This window comes from Pelodiscus sinensis, chromosome 9 (genome assembly GCF_049634645.1).
Source record: "Pelodiscus sinensis isolate JC-2024 chromosome 9, ASM4963464v1, whole genome shotgun sequence".
Classification (NCBI taxonomy): domain Eukaryota; kingdom Metazoa; phylum Chordata; order Testudines; family Trionychidae; genus Pelodiscus; species Pelodiscus sinensis.
The window spans coordinates 252,306-278,223 of NC_134719.1; the positions used below are offsets into that span (position 1 = coordinate 252,306).

The 25,918-nt window shown below is 66.5% G+C and overlaps 2 protein-coding genes across 5 annotated transcripts in view; one reads left to right on the top strand and one right to left on the bottom strand.

The window, feature by feature from the left end:
- The window catches only part of DMAP1 (DNA methyltransferase 1 associated protein 1), a 44,527-nt gene extending 25,993 nt beyond the window's left edge, over positions 1 to 18,534 (top strand). The window contains exons 9-11 of one of the 2 annotated variants that reach the window (XM_075935802.1): positions 10,545 to 10,617; positions 14,837 to 15,144; positions 18,142 to 18,534. In XM_075935802.1, the coding sequence (XP_075791917.1) occupies positions 10,545 to 10,617; positions 14,837 to 15,144; positions 18,142 to 18,201 (441 nt within the window). In that variant the 3' untranslated portion in view covers positions 18,202 to 18,534. The remainder of the gene's footprint in view (positions 1 to 10,544; positions 10,618 to 14,836; positions 15,145 to 18,141) is intronic. The other variant, XM_075935803.1, reaches the window with a different exon arrangement.
- A 576-nt stretch (positions 18,535 to 19,110) lies between these two features.
- Positions 19,111 to 25,918, bottom strand: part of ERI3 (ERI1 exoribonuclease family member 3) — a 187,263-nt gene continuing 180,455 nt past the window's right edge. For all 3 annotated transcript variants that reach the window (XM_075935805.1, XM_075935806.1, XM_075935804.1), the window contains exon 8: positions 19,111 to 20,274. In XM_075935805.1, the coding sequence (XP_075791920.1) occupies positions 20,192 to 20,274 (83 nt within the window). In that variant the 3' untranslated portion in view covers positions 19,111 to 20,191. The remainder of the gene's footprint in view (positions 20,275 to 25,918) is intronic.

Below are 25,918 nucleotides of genomic sequence, written 5' to 3' on the forward strand. Positions count from 1 at the left end.
TGTTTCCGAGTCAGAAACTTCCTCTGGATTAGAGAGCCGGGCTGTTCCTGTCGCTTCTCTCGGCACGTCTCCTGTGGTGAAATGGCCACGCACAGCCCGGCTGCACGCCGCGGCAGAGCACACGTGGGAACGCCACGTTACCCTTCGCCGGGGCCCGGCGCTCCGATGGGGGTCTCGAGGCCCAGGAGTGGGGAGGGAGCAGGTTGTGCAGGTGATCCAGATTCATGTCTGTGGCGTTGCAGGTGGGTGTAGGACACCTGGCGTACCTAGCAAGGGGTACGGGGGGGGTGCGTGCATTCCGAGTACCCCTCCGCTTAGCAGATGTCCGAGTCTAACAGCTAGTGGCCGATTTGGGAGGGGTTTCGCGAGGCTGTGTGAGATACAGGGATACAAAATACTAAACAAGTGGCTCTGTCAGTCTTTGCTCGCAATACAAGCGCAAGGGAGGACAGCCAGGTTGTGGAATTGAAAGGCAGCCAATTAAAAATTGCAAGAAGGAAATACCAAACAGGTTGAATGTGAGGTGGCTAACGAGATTGCGCCGAGTAACAATAGCAAGGGTTAAACCCCCCCGAATCGATGCACACGCTCTTGCTTCAGGGTCAAGCAACCTAGAACCGGAAAGGGCCAGGACTGACGTGGCTAGGGAGAATATTGGTCCTTTATTTCGTAACATCCTGCTGCAAGATTGGTTGGACCTGCCTCCCGAAGCAGGGTGTTAAAATGCGTTTAGCAAAGGAAATGTGGTACTGCTGAAATGGACCCGAGCAAAGCTTTGAGTGTGCAGCCAGCCTCCTGGTATGCGCGCTCACGGTCGTCTCGTCTTTGGTGTCACCATTGCGGTGTTTCTCAGGCAGCGATTGCTTTGTTTCAACCTTAGGGACATGTCTGTGGCGTCTTGTGCTGTGTACAGTGAGTTATCCTCTAGTGTCCATCTCTTCGCTCCCTTTTGGGGCCCACGATGCGTTATGCACCAAGTATTCCTTGTGTTAGTAATTCTGTCACCAGAAGTATCGGACTCTGAAAGCAAACGTTCTCCTTGGAGATAGACGCTGTTGCAGTTTTTTAATTGCACGTAGTTTCTCAGCCTGTGTATCTGAGAAATGCTGCGTCAGACACCTCAAAGTGTGTTTTGTTGTTCCGTGCAATTTCTGTATGTGCTCCTCTTCCCTTGGTTGAGTCTCACGCACGCTCTCGATCCAGCTTTTACAACTGCCTCACGGAAATCTCGCTAGTAAAACCTTCTCTCTCGTGTCCTAGAAGAGTTTGGTGTGTACAGACTTTGCACTTTTTACACGGCTGCTTGAACGTGAGTCATAGATTTAGTCTGCAGAAGCGAAGAGTGAGGGGGGATTTGAGAGCAGCCTTCAACTTCCTGAAGGGGGGTTCCAAAGAGGCTGGCGAGAGGCTGTTCTCAGTGGTTACGGATGCAGAATAAGGAGCAATGGGCTCAAGTTGCGGTGGGAGAGGTCCAGGTTGGATATTAGGAAAAACTATTTCTCTAGGAGGGTGGTGAAGCACTGGAATGGGTTACCTAGGGAAGTAGTGGAGTCTCCATCCCTAGAGGTGTTTAAGTCTCGGCTTGACAAAGCCCTGGCCGGGTTGATTTAGTTGGGGTTGGTCCTGCCTAGAGCAGGGGGCTGGACGTGACCTGCTGAGGTCTCTTCCAGTTCTATGATTCTGTGATTTGCCATCAAGCCAGGTGCACTTTAAAATGGTCATTTCTGTAGGTGCACGCTTGCAGGGTTGTTTGGAAGAATGCTAGTCTCTTTGCCCCGGCTGGGACCGTGTTGAGCCCCGCGGGTCCCGAGGCGTAGCTAGTGAGAGCTCATGCTGTCATTTAATTGTAAGCCACCCTGTGGGCCAGCAGACAGTGCAAACAGCATGCAAGGTGGGGTGTAAAATCCCGTTTAATTGGTTAACTGGCTAAACGCTAAGTTTAATCGATTAATTGATCACAGGCTAGGTGGGTGGGATTCCCACCGCGGACGAGGGCTGCTCCAGCCCCTGCCAGTTAACTAGAAGCAGTAACCATTACCATCTCGAATGCAAGTACGTTTTGCTGTTGTCTCGTCGTTTAAAAGACCCCCCCCAAAGTCGGTTCTCCCAGCACCGCCATGTCACTGTAGGACTGTGGCGTTCTGCCTGGCGGAGCTGAGGCCGGAAGGGGGGCAGGGTGGTGTTTGATTTGAGAAATAGAATGTGATTGTGTAATTAAGGCCTTATAATGTATGCACACGAGGCGGCCAAGGTCAGATTGCACATTCAGACTTGATTTCCTCCCTGCGTTTAAACGCTCAGCCCGTCAGTGCAGGTTCTTGTGCCTTCAACACTCCACAGCTGCTTGGCAGCGGGCGAGAGGGAGCCCCCCGTCCTAGGGACAAGAGAGTATTACTTTGGGCGCTCTCCTGCAAACCTCCCCGCCGCAGGAGTCCCACATCAGAGCAGACCCCTTCCCCCACGGGGAGCCGGCTGTGGGGAAAGCCTTTCCCAGCTGCGGGGAGCTATGCCGTGCTAGCGATGGCCCGCTCTGCCGGCACAGCTGGATCTTCGAATGCCGGTGGCTCGCTTTGCGAAAGGGTGGCAGGGCCGGGGGCGGAGGAGTCCCAGCTCGGCGGGCGCGGGTTGCTTGCGGCTGCTGGCTGTGAATGAAACGGGGGAACGACTCGAGAAAGGCTGCTCAAACCGTAGAGGGACCCAGAGCGCTTTAGCGAGAGCCCCCGCGTGGGCATTTCAGCCCCCGAGTCGAGTTTCTGAGGAAGTCGGGAGCTTCCGAAAGTGGCCGGTGCCTAACACAAGTCCTGCGCTGAGAGCCGGCCGTGGCGGGGGGTCCCGGCTGGTCTGATCTCCACGCAGCGGGGTCCACACGAGCCCCCCAGCAGGGTGCAAAGATGTAACCCCCGGGGCTCTGTGGGAGGGCTCGTGTTACGGAGACTCCGTTAGTCTCCCGGGGCAGTTTGCCGCACCGCTGGGTCGTGTTAGAAGTGAGGAGAAGGAGGCGACGCACACAAACGACCCCGGTCTGCTCTGTGGGGCTGTGTCTGCACCTCTTCCGCCCTGGGCTTGTTCGTTTCCTCTGCAGCGGGTCTGGCGCTCGTTAGCACGACTCTGTGAGCTTCCGCAGAGGTGTGGCTAGGCCCGCACCAGAGGCGTGGATATCCCCGTTGCCCTCGGGTGCTCGGCTTTGCCACCAGGCCTCCGCCCCCCCAACACCAGGGATTGCTCCAGCAAGGGTGATGAGCAGGCAGGCGTCTGGGGGCGCCCTGCAGCTCCCCGGCCCGGCGCATTGTCTCCCCGGCCTCGAGGGCCCAGGCCTCCTTGTCGCCATCTCAGGCCACGGGGGAACCGCAGCTGCGCGGCTTCGTCGCACCGGGGCGTGCCGCCCGCTGCTTGTGTGTCCCCAGATCATGCGTTTAACGCAGGGGCTTGTCGCGGGAGGAAGAATCGCAGCCCTTAAATGAGAAGCGCTTGGTGCAATTAGGCGCGGGCTGTGTTGCCCAAAGAGAGGCGAGGAGACGCTGGCAGAGGAGGAAAGCGCCCCAGATATCTTAACCTCCCAAATCCCAGCTCATCGGCTTTGTGACTGGAGCAATCCGTTACCGGGGCCTTTCCAAACAATAACGAACTGGGCCAGCTCCCTCTGGGGAGGGAGGGAAAAGGGCAGGAGCCGGCTAGGGCCATGTTTTTTCATCAGTCTTAGGCTGGGGTGGTGCCCTGGCTTAGCTCCGTGCGGGGCCATTGGGAACTCACCCGGCGCTCAAGAGCCAGGCCTGCAGGTGGCGTTCAGACCCCTCCGCCCCACATGCACTGCGCTCATCCGAGCCAGGCAGCCCTGCTCTCCCGATGCATGCTGGGACCCGGGGTCCTGTTGCTCTCCCGATGCATGCTGGGACCCGGGGTCCTGTTGCTCTCCCGATGCATGCTGGGACCCGGGGTCCTGTTGCTCTCCCGATGCATGCTGGGACCCGGGGTCCTGTTGCTCTCCCGATGCATGCTGGGACCCGGGGTCCTGTTGCTCTCCCGATGCATGCTGGGACCCGGGGTCCTGTTGCTCTCCCGGGGTCGTGCTGGGACCCGGGGTCCTGTTGCTTTCCCGATGCATGCTGGGACCCGGGGTCCTGTTGCTCTCCCGATGCATGCTGGGACCCGGGGTCCTGTTGCTCTCCCGATGCATGCTGGGACCCGGGGTCCTGTTGCTCTCCCGATGCATGCTGGGACCCGGGGTCCTGTTGCTCTCCCGATGCATGCTGGGACCCGGGGTCCTGTTGCTCTCCCGATGCATGCTGGGACCCGGGGTCCTGTTGCTCTCCCGGGGTCGTGCTGGGACCCGGGGTCCTGTTGCTCTCCCGGGGTCGTGCTGGGACCCGGGGTCCTGTTGCTCTCCCGATGCATGCTGGGACCCGGGGTCCTGTTGCTCTCCCGGGGTCGTGCTGGGACCCGGGGTCCTGTTGCTCTCCCGATGCATGCTGGGACCCGGGGTCCTGTTGCTCTCCCGGGGTCGTGCTGGGACCCGGGGTCCTGTTGCTCTCCCGGGGTCGTGCTGGGACCCGGGGTCCTGTTGCTCTCCCGATGCATGCTGGGACCCGGGGTCCTGTTGCTCTCCCGGGGTCGTGCTGGGACCCGGGGTCCTGTTGCTCTCCCGATGCATGCTGGGACCCGGGGTCCTGTTGCTCTCCCGGGGTCGTGCTGGGACCCGGGGTCCTGTTGCTCTCCCGGGGTCGTGTTGGGACCCGGGGTCCTGTTGCTCTCCCGATGCATGCTGGGACCCGGGGTCCTGTTGCTCTCCCGGGGTCGTGCTGGGACCCGGGGTCCTGTTGCTCTCCCGGGGTCGTGCTGGGACCCGGGGTCCTGTTGCTCTCCCGATGCATGCTGGGACCCGGGGTCCTGTTGCTCTCCCGATGCATGCTGGGACCCGGGGTCCTGTTGCTCTCCCGATGCATGCTGGGACCCGGGGTCCTGTTGCTCTCCCGGGGTCGTGCTGGGACCCGGGGTCCTGTTGCTCTCCCGGGGTCGTGTTGGGACCCGGGGTCGTGTTACCTTTGCAGCTCTCGTGACTGGGCATCAGTCCAGCACCCGGAGCGGGGCTTGAACCCATCTCCGCGGGCCCAGCAGCAAGCCAGACTGACACGTGTCCTTTTGTCCTCAACCTCCGCCTGCCTCCTGGGCAGCTGCCTGCTTCCGTCCGCCTTCCGGACAGGTCTGCGTGGTGCAGCTCTGAGGACGCGGCATCTGCTGAAAACCCCACGTCTGTATCCGCCCAGCCCAGGGCTGGCTCCTGCTTTCCCCTGCCACGAGGCAGCCGAGCTAACGGAGCCTCCCTAACAGATTATCAGCGGCCTGTGAGTAATAGACTCCTCATTTAGTTTTAATACATTTTGCATAGAGAGCAATCAACCTTCATCAGTCTTTAAGATGAATTGGCTTAGCCAGCTAAATTTTAAAGATATTAGTCCGACAGCAGCCACATCAATCATAACATTTTCTTAATGATGGTAAAATTAAAATATACTCTTGCGTTGCGAAACCGATGGAGCCTTCCTGTTCACAGCCAGATCCTCCCCCGGAATTAAAGGGAAGCTTAATTGATGGGCTTTTAGCCTACGCCAGGGGTCTGCAACCTCTGGCTCTCGAGCCCAAGCTGGCTCCGTGCGGAACCAAGTTCTGGCTCTTTTGACATCCCTGAAACCCACGCACCTTTCCCAAGGAAACGTGAATTCAGCTTTTCCCAAGCGCAGGGCCCCCCTGGGGCTGGAAAGTGCGGGGACCGGGGGGCGGCCAGTTGTGGTGTAAACCTCAAAGAAATACGCAAAAAGACGCAGCAGCCAAAGTGCCCTTCAGTAAAGTCTGTGAGCACAACGGTCCGTTTCCGTTCCTATTAACCGTCCTGTCAGTGTGTATCTTCCCTCCTGCCAGGGGCGTCGTCCGCCTCTTCTGCATGGCGATGTGGCTTGGCTCTTCGGTTTGAACAGGCGGCCTGATCCCAGACAGCCCTGCTCCCCTGGTGCGCCCGGTTCAGTGAGCGCTGCCTCCTGTCACTTGGCCGAGGAGCGCGACGCTGAGAGACAGAGGGGTGCTCTTGGGTGCTCCCTGCCAGGAGTGTGTTGCCCAGAGTGATTGGGGGAGCTGCCGATAGGCGCCGAGTTGCTGCTTCAGGCGTGTGCCTAGCAAGCAGCCGGGCCAGGCCTGCGCCGTGCACTGGGCTAGGGCAGCTGCCTGTCTAGGAGAGCCGCAGGCTCACATGAGAGTCCTGTCTTGGCTGGAGAGAGAGCGGCCGCAGTGCAGACCTTAGAAAGACTGAGGCCTGGGCCCCGGCGAGGCAGAAAATGCCCAGCTACAAACTCTGCGTCGAGAGAGGGAACCAGCTGCAGCACCTTGGCGAAAGGGCCCCGCGAGTCTCTCAGGAGCTGGGCAGAGCAAAGGTCTGTTGGCTTGTCTGGCCCATCCCCCTGGGGCGGACTGTGCCCTGATCCCAAGGGATGGGCTAAACTCCACTTGGGGCCGGCTGCGCAGTCTGCCTGCTTTCCCCGGGCCCGTGTGACGCGCACGACGTCCTTCCTCTCCCTGGGCATTCGTACCCTTCGCAGCCTGGGGCGGCCACGGGGTCCCCGCTTGCCAGCCAGCGGAGATGTCTTTGGGCCCGTTTCATCTTGCTTGCCCGCAGGCGTGGCTCTTTGCTGAGATCTCTGCAGGGCTCCCCGGAGCCGTGGGAAGAGGGACGGAGCCCTCCCAGCCCCGAGATGTGGCCCCCCGGCCTCGGCGCGACCTGCCGGATAGTGCTGCGCGCCCTCTGGCCATGGCGCGTCTCAGCTTCTCTCATTGCCCCGGGGATGGGGGCTGCACGTGGCCGTGTCTTCCGTGCGCTGGCTGCTTTATTGCACTCTGCGCCTCGCTGGGTTATTCCTGCCTCTCACCTCCTCACGTCCCCTTCCCGCACATTTGTGACCACACTGGTGTGTGCAGCGCATCCCGATCTGAGGGCCGCTGTGGGGGTTCTGTTCACTGGCACGCCCGATAGTTCCTTAGATCCAGTGCTCTGGCCACCCCCCCCCCCCCGACCCCTCGCCACATCTGTAGACTCCTGACCGAAGGCCCATAAGAGCTTGCCAGGCCGGGTCAGACCAGGGTCGCTCTGGCCCCGTATCCCATCTCTGACAGTGACTGGTACGGAGCTTCAGGGAGAGTGTATGGAACCGGGCAATTCTGGAGTGATCCGCCCCATCTTCCACTCCCAGCTCTTGGCAGACAGGGGCGTAGGGTTGCCCTGAGCGTGGGTTCCAGCCCTGGTCCTCCTGGCTACCAGCCATCAATGGGCCCATCCTCCAGCTGCACTTTTGGCCTTCACTGCATCCCATGGCAGTGAGTTCCACAGGTTAGCTGTGCAATGTGTGGAAAAGTCCTTCCTCGTGTTTGTATTAAACTGCTGCCTGTTAGTTTCTTTGGCTGACTCCTGGGTTTTGTACCGTGGGAGAGGGCAAAACCCACATCTCTGCTCACTTTCTCCTCCCGGTCTGTGATTTTATAGACCTCTGACTTCCCCACCCGGAGTGCTCTCCGTTCAAGGCGGAACGCCCTCATTCTTTCAGTTTCTTCTTGGATGGGTCTCTCTGAATCTTTCCCCGTTTCCCTCGAGCCTCTGTGGGGTGAGGCTACAGAATCAGACGGGATTCACCAGGGCTTGATTTAGTGGCACAGAGAGATTTTTCTCTCTTATTTTCTATCCCTGGTTCCATAGTTCCCAGCATTTTGGGAGCCTTTTTGTCCACTGCTGGTTCCTGACCTGAAGTTTTCAGAAAACTATCCGTGGTGACTCCCGCCGTTTCTGTCTTGGGGTGTAAGAGTTAATTTCGAACTCTCACTCTGCGTTACTTGGGATTAGTTTTTTCCAGTTGCGCTTGACTTTGCATTTCTCAACATTGAATTTCATCTGCCATTTTGTTGCCCAGTGGGGTGAGAGCCTTTTGAAGCTCTCCACAGTCTGATTAGGACTTAACAATGAGCTCAGACCATTTTGAATTGTCTGCTAACTTGCCACTTCTCTGTTCACCCCTTTCCCCCAGTAATGAATATGCTGGATAGGTCTGGTCCCGGGACGGGTCCCTTTGGGAACGTGCCGTTTACTCTGCTGTCTCCTGGTTACTGATCCATCAGAGCCCCTCTCTTGTATCCTGGGCTACTTGGTTTTCTCACGAGCCTTTGGCAAGGGACCTTGTCAGCGACTTTCTGAAAATCCAAGTATGCTGCGTCGACTGGGTTCCCGTCGCCACGTCCTTGCTGGCTTCCGCAGAGTCCAAGAGCTGGCGAGGCCTGGTTTCTCTTCACAAAGCCGGGTTGGCTCTTCCGCTGTGAATTACGCTCACCCCCGTGCCTGGTCATTCTGCTCTTGGCTGCAGCTTCTGCTGCTTTGCCAGGATCGCAGCGGGGGCCTTTCGAAAGATCGGCGTCACGGTAGCTATCTGCCCGTCATCCGAGGCTGATTTGCGCCCTCAGTTACGTAGCAGTTCCGCATGCCGCCTGGTCCTGGGGACTTACGGCTGCTGAACTCCTCAGTGGTAGGACAGAGAGCTCCGTCTGGGATTGCTGTTCAGATCTGTCGCCCAAAGACCAAGTGTGGGGAGGGAATGTCCCCCCACCTCCTCTAAGTGGAGAGCGAAGCGACGGGTCTCGGCAGCATCCGGCCCTTCCTGGCGTGCTCCTGTGGCTCCTTTGGGCGCGGTGGCTGCACCGCCTGTCTGGGGTTTCCTGCTTTACTGTTAGAGTCTGGGCCTTCAGCACGTGGCTTCTCCAAGTCCTTGGCCTGGCCAGCGACCCTGTTACCTGCCCGCGCGGGGGCCCTTCCTGCTCTCCTCACTTGGGTTTGACTTGCGTGTTTGCCTTTGTGCCTCTAGCGGGCTGCCCCGGCAGCGCTCTCCAGCGCCCCCCTCGGTTTGGATCGGGCTGTGGTTTGGCCTGAGCCTCGGTGAGGGGGGTTTGCACAGTCTCATGTGGCTTGTGGGCCCTTTACCCGGCTGACTCCTCGTCCGTTTCCATCTCGCGAGCGCCGCTGGCCCGGCCTTGTTCCCTTTGTTCACGTTAACCTTGCTTTGCAGCTCCCGAGGGCTGATCCCGCCAGTGCCACGTGGCCCTCCTGTGGCCGTGTAACGATGCCCTGTCCCCGTGGCGTGTGAGCCTCGCCCTTGTGCCTGACGGGTTGGCTGAGGCTGAGGTGACTCTCTCCAGCGAGGGGAGCCGGTTTAAAAACCAGCTCCTCTGGTGGGCCGGCTGCATGTCGCCCTGTGCTGCTCCCTCTGATACAGAGGCAGTAGCGCGGGGTGGCAGCAGCCCCTGTGTGGGGGGGGGGGGGGTCTGAGCTCCCGGACCCTGTGTGAGCCGGAACTGAGCCGGGCTGCCCGCCTGGCTCCTAATGCACTTGAAATGCAGAGCGCCAGCAGGGGAGGTCCCGGACCCGTTTCAAGCCAGGACTGAGCCGGGCTGCTGGCCAGCCTGCTAAGGAATGTCCTGGCAAGCAGGGGGGAGATGCGTGCAGTCCGTAGCGTTAGCCCGTACGCTTTTACTCATGGGTTAATCAACTTCAGTTACATCCTTAGGGCGGGAGTGCTCGGACGCCCCCGCCCCCGCCCCCGCCGGCTGTCACGTGGTCCCTGGCCCGTCTCGGAACCCGCGAGTGGCCCGTCTGTCACCTGCCGGCGGCGGAGCAGGGAGATTGGCCCCCCTGTGCTCACTGCCGCTGATGAAGGTGCGGGGCAACTTTCAGGGCTCTGGCAGGGGAGGCGTGCGCTGCGTTGTGGCTGGCCGCCAGGCAGGTCTCAGCTCCCTCCTCCACCAGAGCCATGCTCCCTGCACTGGGCCAGCCCCTTCGTGTGCTGCCCCGAGATCCTGGTCTCCCCCAGCGAGTCGTCAGGGTCTTGTTCGAATACCTGGGTGGGGGGAGCAGCTGGAGCCCAACGGGCATGCAGACCGGCCCGGGGGCCCCTTCCCTCGCTCCCCTGGCCCCGCGGCCCGACGTGAATGTGTGTTCCTACTTCCGCCAGCCAGTACCTGCGCTCTGTGTCTGCCTTTGTTCGAGAGCCCGCTCTGTAAACGAACCCCACAGCTCCAGGGCTCAGCGGGGGCCAGGGGAAGTGAGTCTGTTAGCGCCTGAGTCTAATCAAGGCGGCGAGAGCGAATAAAGTAGGGCAGCGCGGTACATTAGCTGCTGTGTAAATGAACCCTTTGATGGGCCGGGCTCGGCGGGAGAGGGTTTGCAGCCAAGAAGAACTTTGGTTGTTAATTCAGTGACATGTGGGAGCTGCAAAGCGCCGCGCCGCGCGCACACACGCGAGGGGGGGAACAGCCTCGCGCCCGGGCTTTTCAACGCCTGCCCTCGGACCTAGTCTGAAAACTTTCAGCCCCCGTCTCCCTCTTCCGCCACTTGGTTTTCCTTTCTCGCGCTTCCTTTCTTTTTCTTCCCCCGCACTATAAAAAGCAGAGCTCTTGCCTTTTGAACTAGCCGGCTGCGAGTGAGGGCTAACTCGAAGCTGTGTGGCTCTCTTACCTTTGTGTTCCAGATGAAACTGCCAAGCTCGGTGGGACAGAAGAAGATTAAAGCCCTGGAGCAGATGCTGATGGAACTAGGAGTAGGTGAGTAACGGGGGCATGCGAGAGACGAGACACACAGAGCAGGCCTTTGTAGTCGGGATGGGCTACTTTTCCCCAGTCATACCGCCGCTTTCTCAAATCACAGAGTGCGAATGGGTTTTCAAATGATCTCTTCTGGCTCTTTAAAGAGGGTAGAAGCCAGAACAGGACGCGCAGGGTTGGTTCCCCTCCCAGAAGAAACAGGATTTCAAAAGGCCTTTGTCTCTCTCGTTTGGGGCTTTTTCAGCCATCACGAGCCGCGGCCCGGCGTTGCGGGGCCAGGCTGGCCGGGCCGGGGCGGCTGCCGAGTGCGCCAGTCGCCCCGGCGGGTGCGAGCAGGGTGCCCCGTCTCGCTTTCCTCCTAGTTCAGCGCCGGGGGGGCCGCTCCCCAAAGCGCCGGGGGCCGGGCGGCTCCCTTTTGCGGCGGGCGCGGGACCACGCCCCTCCCCCGGGGACTCGGCTTCCCGCAGGCCACGCGCAGCCCTCGCTGGGGGGAGCCAGAGCGCAGCCCCCAAGCTCTGGGCTGCTGAACCCCCCCCAGCGTGGCGCCAGCCCCCCAAGCAGAGATCTGGAGGCTTGGAAGAGGTCGCTGGGCACGCTCAGTAGCTCCACGGCCAAAGCGGGCAGTGCTCAGGCTGCACGGCCGGCGGCCTGTTGTCGTGGCGATGGGTGGCTCTCAAGGCTTGTCACAGCCGCCCTGTGCCATGCTGGTGTTGCCTGGCTGCTGCAGCCTCCCCACGGGGACAGACAGTGCCCCCCCCCGTCCACGGGATCCCCACGGGCACTGACAGAGCCCCCTCCCCGTCCACGGGATCCCCACGGGCGCTGACAGAGCCCCCTCCCCGTCCACGGGATCCCCACGGGCACTGACAGAGCCCCCTCCCCGTCCACGGGATCCCCACGGGCGCTGACAGAGCCCCCTCCCCGTCCACGGGATCCCCACGGGCACTGACAGAGCCCCCTCCCCGTCCACGGGATCCCCACGGGCACTGACAGAGCCCCCTCCCCGTCCACGGGATCCCCACGGGCGCTGACAGAGCCCCCTCCCCGTCCACGGGATCCCCACGGGCGCTGACAGAGCCCCCTCCCCGTCCACGGGATCCCCACGGGCGCTGACAGAGCCCCCTCCCCGTCCACGGGATCCCCACGGGCGCTGACAGAGCCCCCTCCCCGTCCACGGGATCCCCACGGGCGCTGACAGAGCCCCCCCCCGTCCACGGGATCCCCACGGGCGCTGACAGAGCCCCCTCCCCGTCCACGGGATCCCCACGGGCGCTGACAGAGCCCCCTCCCCGTCCACGGGATCTCCACGGGCGCTGACAGAGCCCCCTCCCCATCCACGGGATCCCCACGGGCGCTGACAGAGCCCCCTCCCCGTCCACGGGATCTCCACGGGCGCTGACAGAGCCCCCTCCCCATCCACGGGATCTCCACGGGCACTGACAGAGCCCCCCCCCCGTCCACGGGATCCCCACGGGCGCTGACAGAGCCCCCTCCCCGTCCACGGGATCCCCACGGGCGCTGACAGAGCCCCCTCCCCGTCCACGGGATCCCCACGGGCGCTGACAGAGCCCCCTCCCCGTCCACGGGATCCCCACGGGCGCTGACAGAGCCCCCTCCCCGTCCACGGGATCCCCACGGGCACTGACAGAGCCCCCTCCCCGTCCACGGGATCCCCACGGGCACTGACAGAGCCCCCTCCCCGTCCACGGGATCCCCACGGGCACTGACAGAGCCCCCTCCCCGTCCACGGGATCCCCACGGGCGCTGACAGAGCCCCCTCCCCGTCCACGGGATCCCCACGGGCGCTGACAGAGCCCTCTCCCCGTCCACGGGATCCCCACGGGCGCTGACAGAGCCCCCTCCCCGTCCACGGGATCCCCACGGGCACTGACAGAGCCCCCTCCCCGTCCACGGGATCCCCACGGGCACTGACAGAGCCCCCTCCCCGTCCACGGGATCCCCACGGGCACTGACAGAGCCCTCTCCCCGTCCACGGGATCCCCACGGGCGCTGACAGAGCCCCCTCCCCGTCCACGGGATCCCCACGGGCACTGACAGAGCCCCCTCCCCGTCCACGGGATCCCCACGGGCACTGACAGAGCCCCCTCCCCGTCCACGGGATCCCCACGGGCGCTGACAGAGCCCCCTCCCCGTCCACGGGATCCCCACGGGCGCTGACAGAGCCCTCTCCCCGTCCACGGGATCCCCACGGGCGCTGACAGAGCCCCCTCCCCGTCCACGGGATCCCCACGGGCACTGACAGAGCCCCCTCCCCGTCCACGGGATCCCCACGGGCACTGACAGAGCCCCCTCCCCGTCCACGGGATCCCCACGGGCACTGACAGAGCCCTCTCCCCGTCCACGGGATCCCCACGGGCGCTGACAGAGCCCTCTCCCCGTCCACGGGATCCCCACGGGCGCTGACAGAGCCCCCTCCCCGTCCACGGGATCCCCACGGGCGCTGACAGAGCCCCCTCCCCGTCCACGGGATCCCCACGGGCGCTGTCAGAGCCCCTCCCTCCCCGTCCACGGGATCCCCACGGGCGCTGTCAGAGCCCCTCCCTCCCCGTCCACGGGATCCCCACGGGCGCTGACAGAGCCCCCTCCCCGTCCACGGGATCCCCACGGGCACTGACAGAGCCCCCTCCCCGTCCACGGGATCCCCACGGGCACTGACAGAGCCCCCTCCCCGTCCACGGGATCCCCACGGGCGCTGACAGAGCCCTCTCCCCGTCCACGGGATCCCCACGGGCGCTGACAGAGCCCTCTCCCCGTCCACGGGATCCCCACGGGCGCTGACAGAGCCCCCTCCCCGTCCACGGGATCCCCACGGGCACTGACAGAGCCCTCTCCCCGTCCACGGGATCCCCACGGGCGCTGACAGAGCCCTCTCCCCGTCCACGGGATCCCCACGGGCGCTGACAGAGCCCTCTCCCCGTCCACGGGATCCCCACGGGCGCTGACAGAGCCCCCTCCCCGTCCACGGGATCCCCACGGGCACTGACAGAGCCCCCTCCCCGTCCACGGGATCCCCACGGGCGCTGACAGAGCCCCCTCCCCGTCCACGGGATCCCCACGGGCACTGACAGAGCCCCCCCGCCGTCCACGGGATCCCCACGGGCACTGACAGAGCCCCCCCATCCACGGGATCCCCACGGGCACAGACAGAGCCCCCTCCCCGTCCACGGGATCCCCACGGGCGCTGACAGAGCCCCCTCCCCGTTCACGGGATCCCCACGGGCACTGACAGAGCCCCCTCCCCGTTCACGGGATCCCCACGGGCGCTGACAGAGCCCCCTCCCCGTTCACGGGATCCCCACGGGCGCTGACAGAGCCCCCTCCCCGTCCACGGGATCCCCACGGGCGCTGACAGAGCCCCCTCCCCGTCCACGGGATCCCCACGGGCACTGACAGAGCCCCCTCCCCGTCCACGGGATCCCCACGGGCACTGACAGAGCCCCCTCCCCGTCCACGGGATCCCCACGGGCACTGACAGAGCCCCCCCGTCCACGGGATCCCCATGGGCGCTGTCAGAGCCCCTCCCTCCCCGGCTCATGGGATCCCCGGGGTGGGGGCTGACAAGGAGACGTCAGTCCTGGTCTGTCGGCCCTCGCGGGTTCGGGTTGTCAAGCCACCTGCTGGGCCTGGCCTGGGACCCAGCTCATCTCAGCGCCCTCCTGGTCTGCCTTGGCTTGGGGCCCAGGCCCTGGAGGGGAAAGGCCTCGTCTGGCTGGACGGCTCTTTACCCCCGGCCAGAGCCCGGAGCATGGGACCGAGGCCCATGGGGAACCTGCCGGGGGGAGGGAAAGAGGGGTGTGTGTGTGTGTGTGTGTCTGGGCCCCCCAGCGCTGGCCTGCAGGGTGTGTGTGTGTGTGTCTGGGCCCCCCAGCGCTGGCCTGCAGGGTGTGTGTGTGTGTGTCTGGGCCCCCCAGCGCTGGCCTGCAGGGTGTGTGTGTGTGTGTCTGGGCCCCCCAGCGCTGGCCTGCAGGGTGTGTGTGTGTGTCTGGGCTCCCCAGCGCTGGCCTGCAGGGTGTGTGTGTGTCTGGGCTCCCCAGCGCTGGCCTGCAGGGTGTGTGTGTGTGTCTGGGCCCCCCAGCGCTGGCCTGCAGGGTGTGTGTGTGTGTCTGGGCCCCCCAGCGCTGGCCTGCAGGGTGTGTGTGTGTGTGTCTGGGCCCCCCAGCGCTGGCCTGCAGGGTGTGTGTGTGTCTGGGCTCCCCAGCGCTGGCTCCCCTTGCTGCCCCAGACCTCAGCCCCATGCCCACGGAGGAGATCGTGCAGATGTTCAACGAGCTGCGGAGCGACCTGGTGCTGCTCTACGAGCTCAAGCAGGCCTTCGCCAACTGCGAATACGAGCTGCAGATGCTGCGGCACCGGCACGAGGCGCTGGCCAAGGCGGGCAGCCTGGGCCCCGGCGGCGTGGAGGGGCCCCGCCTGGACGGCCCGCTCGGTCTCAGCGCCGAGGAGGGCAGGGGAGAGCCCAAGGAGCCCATCATTGACGTGGTGGGAGCCCCGCTGACCCCCAACTCGGTGAGTGCATCCGGGGGGGTTGCCCCCTTTGCGGCTGCAGCCGCGTGCTTGCCAGAAATCCGCTCCAGGCGGGGCCTGTCCCCTCTCCGCTCCCGGTGTCCGGCCACGGGGCGCCACGTTCATCGGCACCAGAGGGGCGCAGGCTGGCGGTGGCAGGCGGCGCTCTGCCGGGCAGGCTCATGTCTGCGGAGCGGGGCTCAGCGTGACGTCCCGGCCCCGCCCAGATCCGCAGCCACGGGCTGTCCCCGGAGAGCCCACGGGGCGGGCGGGGCCCTTCGGCGGCGGTTTGCAGACAGAGGCCAGGCCGGCGGCACGCAGGGGGTTAACATGACCTGGGCGCTGGCTCTTTGGAAAGAAATATCCCGTTAATTCACCGCAAGGCGGGCTGGGTACCTAAAGGGCCCCGTTAAATGCAGCTCTGACCTTTCCCGGCTGATTACACAAAGACGACACAATTAGATTAGTCCAAGACAAAAGGTCAAGCGCATTCACACTGTGACCATTCCCTGCTCCCTTTGGAGGAGGAGAAATTCCCTCCCCCCGGGGCGTCTGCGCCGCTCTCCCTGGCTGCAGGTGAGCTGGGGGAAGGTGCTCCCCGGTGGCTGCCAGTGCCCGTCCCTACTGCTGCCAGCTGGCGCCGGAGCAGGGTTTGGCTCCGTACTGCAGATACCGGAGACTGGGCAGCGCAGGCTCAGCCAGGCAGACTCGGGCTCCCTCGCACAGAGCTGGCAGAGCCCCTCCAGCTGTGGGGCGTGCCTGGCGCAGGGCCTGGGACCGGGGGGTGTGACGCTGCCCCCGCCGGCCTGTGCGGCAGGGTCAGGGCCCGGCTCTGCAGCCTGGACGGAGTCTCCTGGGAGCTCACGACTGCCCCTGCGGCGCAGCGGGGGCGCCCGGCCCGGGAAGCCACTTGCTCAGGGCGCCCCAGGGAGCGGGTGGCAGAGCCGTGCGCCGTGTTCCCAGGATGGGCCCGGTAGCGCCGAGCGTGTGCCCGGAGCAGGGCAGTGCTGCAGCCGTGGGCCAGGCTGGCTTCAGGGAGGGGCTCCCGGCGGGCGGAGCCACCCGCCACTGGCGCACGAGCCCGCTCAGCTGTGCCACGGGGGCGTGGCCGGGCCTGTTCCCTATCCGCGGCACAGGGAGGCGGGAAGCCTGTTGGGAGCCCACCCCCACGGACAGGGCTGCAGGCCCTCGCGCCCTGCGGGCAGCACCGGGAGCCTTTCCTGGGCCCCTCTGCTCCCCAGCCCGCAGCTGCCCAGGGCCGAGCCCGCCAGCCCAGCTGTGTAGCGCGTGGGAAGTCCAGGACCAGGCCAGCCCTGCCGCGTGCCCCCGGTTCTCCCGGCCGCTCCAGCCTGGCCCCCTCCTCCACGGCGGGACGGGGCCCGGCTCGGCCATGCCAGGGTCCCCCAGCGCAGTGGCGGCAGGCCTTCCGGAGGTGAGAGGTGAGCCCAACTTGGAACAAATTAGTTCCAAGCCGAAGTTCAGCCAGTTACTCCAGATTGGACCCTTTGATTTGTGAGCCTCAGACTCCACTGGCTGAGCCATAACGAGTTGACTCTCAGATTCCTCCCTTTGTTCCTGAGCTCACAAGTCAGCCCATTAATGGGGAAAGGAAAAGACCTCGAGTCTAAGAAGTCTCAGGTTCAGAGTGGGAATGGTTTGACTTTTAAGCTTCCTTCATCTGAACTCCTGCTGACTCCTTGTTTTCGGCGCTGCTCTGAGAGCTAGAAGTTACATTGTTAAGATCAATCGTCCTTCCGCTCCAGATGGAGTTAGAATATCAGCCTTTTATATATTTATATAGACATTACTCCGGGCCTTTGTCCGCCTGCTCGCCATTAAGAGCCGCCAGACTTGCAGGTGCTTGGGCATGACAATGGGAAGCGGTTTCTTAACCCCGCCGTGCCCGGGTGTGCCCAGAGCTGCGCCGGGACGGCGAGAGCCGGGGGCTTCCTCGGAACGGGTGACCCCTTTGCACGGTGGCTCCTCGCCGCCCGTCCCACGCCCGGGCAGTGCAGCCGGCACGGCTGGGCATGTGCCGTTGGGTTTTATTGGGCTTCTGTTTGTGCCGTGGGCCCGGCGCACGCTCCCCTTAACGGAGCCAGAGGGGGGGCCGGGCCGAGGCCTCTGGGGAAAGCCAGGCGGGTTTATCGCCCAGCTGCGCACGCTGGCTGAGAGGGGGCTGGGGGTGCAGGGCTGGCTCGTTCAGGGGGCTCTGGTCTGGGCGGCTGGCTCGCGGCCGGGGGGCGTTCTTACTCGTGCCACGGAGCAGGCACGGCCGGGGGCATGGTCTGCCTTGGGGGGACGCCTTGGGGGCTAGCGCAGCCCAGCCTGCCCTGGGCTCCCAGCCTCTGGCCAGCCCAATGGACGGAGACTGCCCCAGCCCAGACCCCTCCCAGTCCCAACACGTAACCCCCGTTTTCCTTTGCTGAATTCTCCCCATTGCCCTGCCCCCGAGATGGTTCCTCCAGGCAGGAAGGCAGGGCTGGGGTCACTGGCTCGGTCTGCGACTCGGTTTCTCCTCTCTGCGGGGGATGGGTCCTTTCCGGGTGGGTGTGGCTTGGGAGCTCTTCGGGGTGGGGCCAGCAGCGGCGTGGTGGCAGAATGGTGTCACAGGCTGCTTTGCCCCCCCCCCACCGCCCCGTGGGGGCGCCTGGTGCAGCGTGTGGGGCTCTGGGAGCTTCTCGCTAGCTGCCTGGGGACCTGGTTCCTGGCGGGGGGCAGCTCTGCCGAGCCTCCGTCACGCACCTAGAGTGGTACCGAGCCCCACTCCCCCGCCTGGCCAGGCCCGAGCCCTCCGGGTCGAGGAGGGGAATTCCCTGCCTACCGCCCGCCGAGGCTCAACTGTAGAGTTCATCTGGCATCTGGCTCGGCGGGTACCAGGGTGGCCTGGGCGCACGGGCCTCAGCGCTGCCTGCAGGGCTGGCCGGCGGGAGCGGCTGAGAGCCAGGCGGGCGCCAGCCCCACTGACCCCGCTCCTCTTGTTCCCTTCCCCCCGAGCAGAGAAAGCGCCGGGAGTCGGCCTCCAGCTCCTCCTCCATCAAGAAGGCGAAGAAGCCGTGAGCCCCGTCAGCGCAGAGCGCCGGGCGGGTCAGCGCAGAGCGCCGGGCTGGGCCGGGTCAGCAGCGGAGCGCCGGCCTGGTCAGCGCAGAGCGCCGGGCTGGGCCGGGTCAGCAGCGGGCCGGCCCGAGCTCCAGGGGCAGTGGCCTGCGGGAGCCAGGCAGGGAGAGGCCTTGGCCCAGGGAAGAATCCTGCTTTCGTTCCCCGCACTGGCCAGCAGCGGGCGGGAGCCGTGTGGGGCTGGGCGTGGCGGGACTGGCCACGTCGGGCTGGGGGGCTGGGCCGTGGGCTCCGACGTGCTGGATTTGTGCTCTAAATACAGGCCTGTCCCCCACACCCCGCGTCTGTCGTCATTGGCCTGGGGGTGCGATCGCTCCAGCCGTGGCTCCCCGGAGCTGCCCAGATCAGGGAGCGGTTTTCTAGGCGGGCTCTGGCTGGCGCAGGGGGGCTGCCCCACGGCGCCTTGCAGAGCTGGGCTCTGCCTCGTGCTGCCACCCAGCGCCCCCTGCTGGCAGCTCCTGGGCACCGCCTCCCCACGGCTCCCTGGCCCCAGCCACTGAGCGGCAGGGGCAGGGCTGTGCTGGGGCTTCCTGCTTCCGGCTGCCTTGGGACGGGACGGGAGGGCAGGGCCCAGCTCCGAGGCCTGGCCTGGCTAGAGCCCCCGGCCCAGAGCGGAGTGGGGGGCAGGCGCTTTAGCACCCCCCCAGACCGGGCACCTCCCCCCCCGCTCAACCCCTCAGCCCGGCACCCCTGCCCTTAGCCCCCTCCCAGCCTGGGCACCCCCCGTACCACCCTTAGGTCCCCCCCACTTCAGCCTGGGCACACCCTCCGACCTCAGCCCGGGCACGTCCCACCTCCCTCCCTTAGCCCCCCCCGTCGCCCCTGCCCACGCACCCCAGAGGCAGGCAGGCACCTTTTCCCCCCGACTTTATTCATGTGGCACATTTACAGCAAGGGCAGAGTAACTGGGCGATGGGGCTGCGCGAGCTGGACACCACACACCATGCAGTCGCTTCCCGCTGGGCTCAGGGCCTGGCTCAGCCGGGGGGCGGCGGGGTCACCATGCCCCTCGGCCCGGCCTGGGCTTGGCAGCAGGGACCTGGAGTCGTGGCTGAAGCGATACCAGGGCCCTGCTGCCCTCACGTCCCCGCCAGGCGAGAAGCCGGCTGCTGCTGGGCTCAGCTGGGAGCCTGCGGGAGCAGCGGGGGGGCCGGGCAGAGCTGCGGTGCAAGGAGGGGGCAGGCAGGTGCTCGGGGAGAGGAGGAGCCGGGAGGGGGCAGGTGGGTTCCTGGGGCGGGGAGGGGGCCGGGCAGTGGCGGGAGGGGGCAGGTGGGTTCGTGGGGCGGGGAGGGGCCCGGGCAGTGGCGGGAGGGGGCAGGTGGGTTCGTGGGGCGGGAGGGGGCAGGTGGGTTCCTGGGAAGAGGAGGGGGCAGGTGGGTTCGTGGGGCGGGGAGGGGCCCGGGCAGTGGCGGGAGGGGGCAGGCATGGGCAGGGGGCTCAGCTGGAGCAGAGGCGCGCCCGCCGTTCTGAGCCAGGCCGGTGTGTCCGCTGCCAGCGCTGGGCCTGCTCAGGGCAGGGGAGAGCCGGCGGCAGAGCACAGGAAGCCGGGTTGCTGTCGCGAGGGGCGGGGGCGGGGGGTTAGTGTTCACGGCGGGGCGGGGGGCCTGGCGGGAGGGACACACACAGGAAAGGGGGGCGCGAGGGGCACCGGCAATCAGGAGGCCGAAGGGAGGAGCTACAGCTCTAGCCATGTGGTGCAAGCGCCCGAGGCGGCTCCGGGAGCGGGGCGGGCGGTGGCCGGAGCAGCCCAGACGGGGGGTCCACGTCGGGTCTACACAGAGATTTTCCTTTCCATATATACAACCTCTCCTGGCGTGCCAGCTGGGCGGGTGGGGCGCCGCCGCTGTCCCCGCCCGCCGCGCGAATGCTAGCGCCCGTCCTCCCGCGGCGCAGGAGCCGGCTGCATGCAGCCCTGTCCGGCCCGCCCCGCCGATCAAAAGGGCTTGGAGGTCTGCTTGAAGATGAAGCCTCGATGGGCCAGCGTCTTCATGATGTTGGCGATGTTCTTGCAGTCGTCTGTGGAGAGAGCAGCGCAGGGTGAGTGGGGGGCCGGGCTGGGGAGCAGGGTGAGTGGGGGGCCGGGGAGCAGGGTGCGCGGGGGCCGGGCCGCAGGGTGCGCGGGGGCCGGGCCGGGGAGCAGGGTGCGCGGGGGGCCGGGGAGCAGGGTGCGCGGGGGCCGGGCCAGGGAGCAGGGTGCGCGGGGGCTGGGCCGGGGAGGAGGGTGCGCAGGGGCCGGGGAGCAGGGTGCGCGGGGGGCCGGGCCGGGGAGCAGGGTGCGCGGGGGGCCGGGCCGGGGAGCAGGGTGCGCGGGGGGGCCGGGCCGCAGGGTGCGCGGGGGCCGGGCCGGGGAGCAGGGTGCGCGGGGGGCCGGGGAGCAGGGTGCGCGGGGGCCGGGCCAGGGAGCAGGGTGCGCGGGGGCTGGGCCGGGGAGGAGGGTGCGCAGGGGCCGGGGAGCAGGGTGCGCGGGGGGCCGGGCCGGGGAGCAGGGTGCGCGGGGGGGCCGGGGAGCAGGGTGCGCGGGGGGCCGGGCCGGGGAGCAGGGTGCGCGGGGGGCCGGGGAGCAGGGTGCGCAGGGGCCGGGCCGGGGAGCAGGGTGCGCGGGGGGCCGGGGAGCAGGGTGCACGGGGGGCCGGGCCGGGGAGCAGGGTGCACGGGGGGCCGGGCCGGGGAGCAGGGTGCGCGGGGGGCCGGGCCGGGGAGGAGGATGCGCGGGGGCTGGGCCGGGGAGGAGGGTGCTCGGGGGGCCGGGGAGCAGGGTGCGCGGGGGGCCGGGCCGGGGAGCAGGGTGCGCGGGGGCTGGGCCGGGGAGGAGGGTGCGCGGGGGCTGGGCCGGGGAGCAGGGTGCGCGGGGGCCGGGGAGCAGGGCAGGGCCGGCAGCGCCCGGGGTGAGATGCAGCCCCAGGGCGTGTCCAGCCGGCGGATGTCTGGCCAGGGCACAGGCAGGCGTGTTGTCAGTGTCCCCAACTTAGCCCCACGGCTCCTGTGGGACTCCAGGGCCTCTGCCCCCCACTGGCCCAGGCGGACCCCCGGCTGTCCCACCCGATACGGGGCTGCTCCCCCTCTCAGAGTAGCTCGCTGCCCCTGCCCGGAGCGTGCCTGGCCCAGGGTGCCGGCACTCGCACAGGCTGAGCCGGGCAACCCGCAGGAGGCTCCGGCTGGAGCAGCTGCCGCTGGGCTCCCGGCCCGGCCCCGCGTCCTGCTCCGCTGGGCCCAGGCAGGAAATCTGCAATGGGGGGGGGGGGGGGGTGAGCAAAGGGCGAGTCGGCACCCGGCCAGGCGGCCAGCTGCTGCAGATGTGCCACGCGCCCCGTGCCGGCTGCATGCGCTGCAGGGCAATGCCACTGCCCTGCCCCGCAGCCACCGCTCAGCGCCCATGAGCCCCAGCAGGGGGCGCCACTGCCCCGCCCCGCAGCCACCGCTCAGCGCCCATGAGCCCCAGCAGGGGGCGCCACTGCCCTGCCCCGCAGCCACCGCTCAGCGCCCATGAGCCCCAGCAGGGGGCGCCACTGCCCCGCCCCGCAGCCACCGCTCAGCGCCCAGGGGCCCCAGCAGGGGGCACCACAGCCCCAACCCGCAGCCACCGCTCAGCGCCCATGAGCCCCAGCAGGGGGCGCCACTGCCCCGCCCCGCAGCCACCGCTCAGCGCCCATGAGCCCCAGCAGGGGGCGCCACTGCCCCGCCCCGCAGCCACCGCTCAGCGCCCATGAGCCCCAGCAGGGGGCGCCACTGCCCCGCCCCGCAGCCACCGCTCAGCGCCCATGAGCCCCAGCAGGGGGCGCCACTGCCCCGCCCCGCAGCCACCGCTCAGCGCCCATGAGCCCCAGCAGGGGGCGCCACTGCCCCGCCCCGCAGCCACCGCTCAGCGCCCAGGGGCCCCAGCAGGGGGCGCCACAGCCCCAACCCGCAGCCACCGCTCAGCGCCCATGAGCCCCAGCAGGGGGCGCCACAGCCCCAACCCGCAGCCACCACTCAGCGCCCATGAGCCCCAGCAGGGGGCGCCACTGCCCCGCCCCGCAGCCACCGCTCAGCGCCCATGAGCCCCAGCAGGGGGCGCCACAGCCCCGCCCCGCAGCCACCGCTCAGCGCCCATGAGCCCCAGCAGGGGGCGCCACAACTCCATCATTCAGCCACCGCTCAGCGCCCACAGGACCAGCAGGGGGCACCGCAGCTCCACTCCGCAGCCAGTGCTCAGCGCCCATGAGCCCCAGCAGGGGGCGCCACAACCCCATCACACAGCCAGTGCTCAGCGCCCACGGGACCAGCAGGGGGCGCCGCAGCCCCACCCCTCAGCCAGTGCTCAGTGCAGATGGGCTCCTGTAGGGGGTGCTGCATGTAGCTTTCCCACAGGGTCCCTGCAGGCCAGTCCCACAGCTGCCAGCAGGGGGTGCTGCTTCAGACACGTGACTCACAAATGGAGTGAGGGGGCAGTGCCTCCAAGGTCCATGGGCACCTGGCTCTCACCGAGGCACTGGGCCTGGGTTCCCACGAAGCTCCCACAGGGCCTGGCCAGACCCTCTTCACCCCAATGGCCACACCCTGAGCCCCCCCTCAGCTCCTGGGGGTACGGGTCACGCCAGCCCCCTGGGGAGCGCTGAACTGTCCCCCCAGCACCTCTCACTCCCCACTCCTATCCCCGTTCTCCCTGGGCCCCTGCGTGTGCGGCGCCTGGACGGTGCTCCCCTCCCTAGCCCCGCAGGGGTGTCAGCCCGGGGCTCGCCGGCCGGGAGCAATGTGCCTGCCCAGCTGGGTGACTCTGCAGGCGGCCCAGGCCCGAGTCCTGCCCCGGTCTTGGCCTAGGCTGCAGCGGGCTAGGTGCCCACGGGCCAGGCCCTTCCCTCCCATCCTTCGCCTGCTTTGTCTGTGCGCTTGGGAGCTGCCTGGGCAGTGCCCCCCCGCCCCTGAGCTCAGCCCCCCATTCCCCCGCCCCACACTGCTGTGGGGCCCATGTGTGGTGACCCCACGCCCAGCTCCGGCAGCAGGCAGGCAGACGCGTTCCCCAAATGGCTCCGTGCCCCACTGCCCGGCTCCGAGGGGGCTGTGGTTGGCTCTGGCCCGCAGGAAGGCACCGGTGGGCAGAGGCTGCCGGGGGGAGGGCGCCTGCTTGTTATTTACCTGGGACTAAGCGCAGGCAGCGTTTGCTAAAATAGAAGCAGGGCTTAAATTGATTCCTGGTGTCTATATTTCATGTTGAAAATTGGCTTGTAAATCCCTGTTTTGATCTATGGGGGCCGTCTCCTTAAGAAAAAGCAAGAGTAAATGTGTAATTTCTCCCTTGACAGCACACGGCAGAGAGGCGATCCTTCTTCCTGCGCCCGCCGTGTCGGGACAGCGCCGCTCCCGCCGCCTCGCCCGCGCCGTGATGTCTCCATTTCATTACCGCCCGGCCATTCATCACGCTCCCACCGGAAGGGTGACTTTGCCCACGTGTGGGTGGCAGCGGGGCCCGGCGGCCGTGGGGAGGGAGCCCCGGTGGGGGGCAGCGCCCCCAGCCCAGCCCAGCCCCGCCGGAAGGGTGTGGGGCGAGGAGAAGCCACGTTATTACTGAGCTGGAAATGATGAAGAAGCCTCGGCAGCCGTCTGGGGCGGGTAAATCCAGGGAGCGCCGTGGAGCTGAGCGGCGCTGCTAATGTGAAATTAGGTCTCTCTATCAACGGGAGGAGGCCTTTTAATCACAGCTTAAAGGGGGCAAACGCTGTTTATCATAATTGAACTGTATCCGGGCTAATTGTGCCCATATTTCACTGTCTGGGAGACGGCAGCGGGCTGGTGAGAGCGCCGGGCCCGGGCCCAGCCACCTGCCCGCGCTGCCAGGTGGCATGGGCAGCCCCTCGGCCGTGCCCCCAGCCGGGAGCACCCCGCACTGCCCGGGCCCAGCGAGGCTCCGGAAGCACCGGGCGTTGGGGGGCTGGAGCTCGCGGAGCTGCACAGCATGGGGGGGTCTGGGCGCGCCAGGGGCCCGCCGGTACCACACGGCCCAAAGGCCAGAGGACAGGCCGGGGTGGGAGTGTGCGGGCGGGGCGGGGCGGGGCGCTGCCAAGCGCTCTCGGCTGACACGCACGGGGAGAGCCGGGAGTCCGGTACAGAGCGCCCCCCCAGCCCCGTGCAGGGCGCCCACTTGCACCTGGTGGGGGAGTCACTGCGGAGCAGCCCTGCCCCCCCGCTCCAGAGCCAGGCCTGAGCCCCGGTGTCACAGCAGATCCACTGCTCTAACCACTACTCCCTACTCCCTCCCCTTTAACAAGGCCAGGCCACCGCCAGCCAGCCGCTGCCTGTGGCTCCCAGCCGGCGGGACGGGAGGACGAACCCCCTCCCCAGGGGCTGTGTGGAGCTGCCCTGTGCCCGCCCCGTGCCCTGGGTTGCCAGGGATGCCTTCCCGTGAGTTCGGGGCAGCCGCTGTGGGGCACACGTGTCCCCCACCGCTCCCAGGGGGAGGAGCCAAACGAGCGCAAAGGGCAGGGTCACCGAGTGGGGCCAGGTGTTGCTGGGCTCTGGCCGCAGGCTCGGCTCAGGCCTCCGGGGGGGGGGGGGGAGGCGCTCTGCAGGAAGGCGAACGTGACTGGGCGGCATGGACAGGAGTGTGGGGAGCCAGACACGAGGAGTCGTTCTCCCGCTCTGCTCTGCGCTGCTCAGGCCTCAGGTGGAGGATTGGGGCCAGTGCTGGGCACCGCCTTGCAGGAAAGATGTGGAGAAATTGGGGAGGGTCCAGAGAAGAGCACCAGGGATGGTGAAAGGCCCAGAGAACAGGAGCTAGGAGGGGGGACTGAAGGGACTGGGCTTTAGTTTGGAAAAGAGCAGACTGAGGGGGGACATGAGAGCAGTTTTCAAGTATCTAAACGGGTGTGACAAGGAGGAGGGGGGGGAATTGTTCTCCTCGGCCTCTGCTGACAGGACAAGCAGCAAGGGGCTCAAACTGCAGCCAGGAAGGTTTAGGTTGGACATTAGGAAACACGTCCTGCCTGTCGGGCTGGTCAAACACTGGGATAAGTTGCCTGGGGGGTTGTGGAATCGCCACCACGGGGGATATTTCAGAGCAGGCTGGACACACCTGCCAGGGCCGGTCTAGACGGGGCTGCGTCCTGCCGGGAGGGCCGGGGCTGGACTCGATGTCTCTCGCGGTCCCTGCCAGCTCCCTGAGTCTATGATTCTACTTACACCATTCACAGCAAAGCAGAAAGCAGCTGGAGCGCAGCTGCCGCTTTTGACACCAACACACAAGTGTCAAACGCCCTGGCACACTCAGCTGCCAAAGCACGCCTGCAGCCAGCGTGCACCCTGCCACGCACTGAGCACATGCACTTGCTCAGCATGTGTACACTCGTATACACTTTCGGTGCGAGCGTGAATGCACAAGGCCGTGCGCGCACACTCGCTCGCTCTCTCCGTTCTCCCCAGCAATTGCTGGAAGCGGCGGGTGCCCTGTGGGGGGGGCAAGGGGAGACCGAGAGGCAGGTGGCTGGAGAAGATGGGCCATCGCCCTCCAGGGGCCCCCAAAGCTTGCAGGGCTGTTTGCGGGAGACCTGACACCGCTCCCCTGGCCCCGGGAGCTCCCCTGACACCGCTGTAGCTGGTCTCTGGCGCCGGACACCCATTCTGTGGGCGGGGAGCCGCCGGAGGCTGCTGGAAGCTCCTGGAAGTCGGGGCTGAGTCCCTAGCCTGGGAG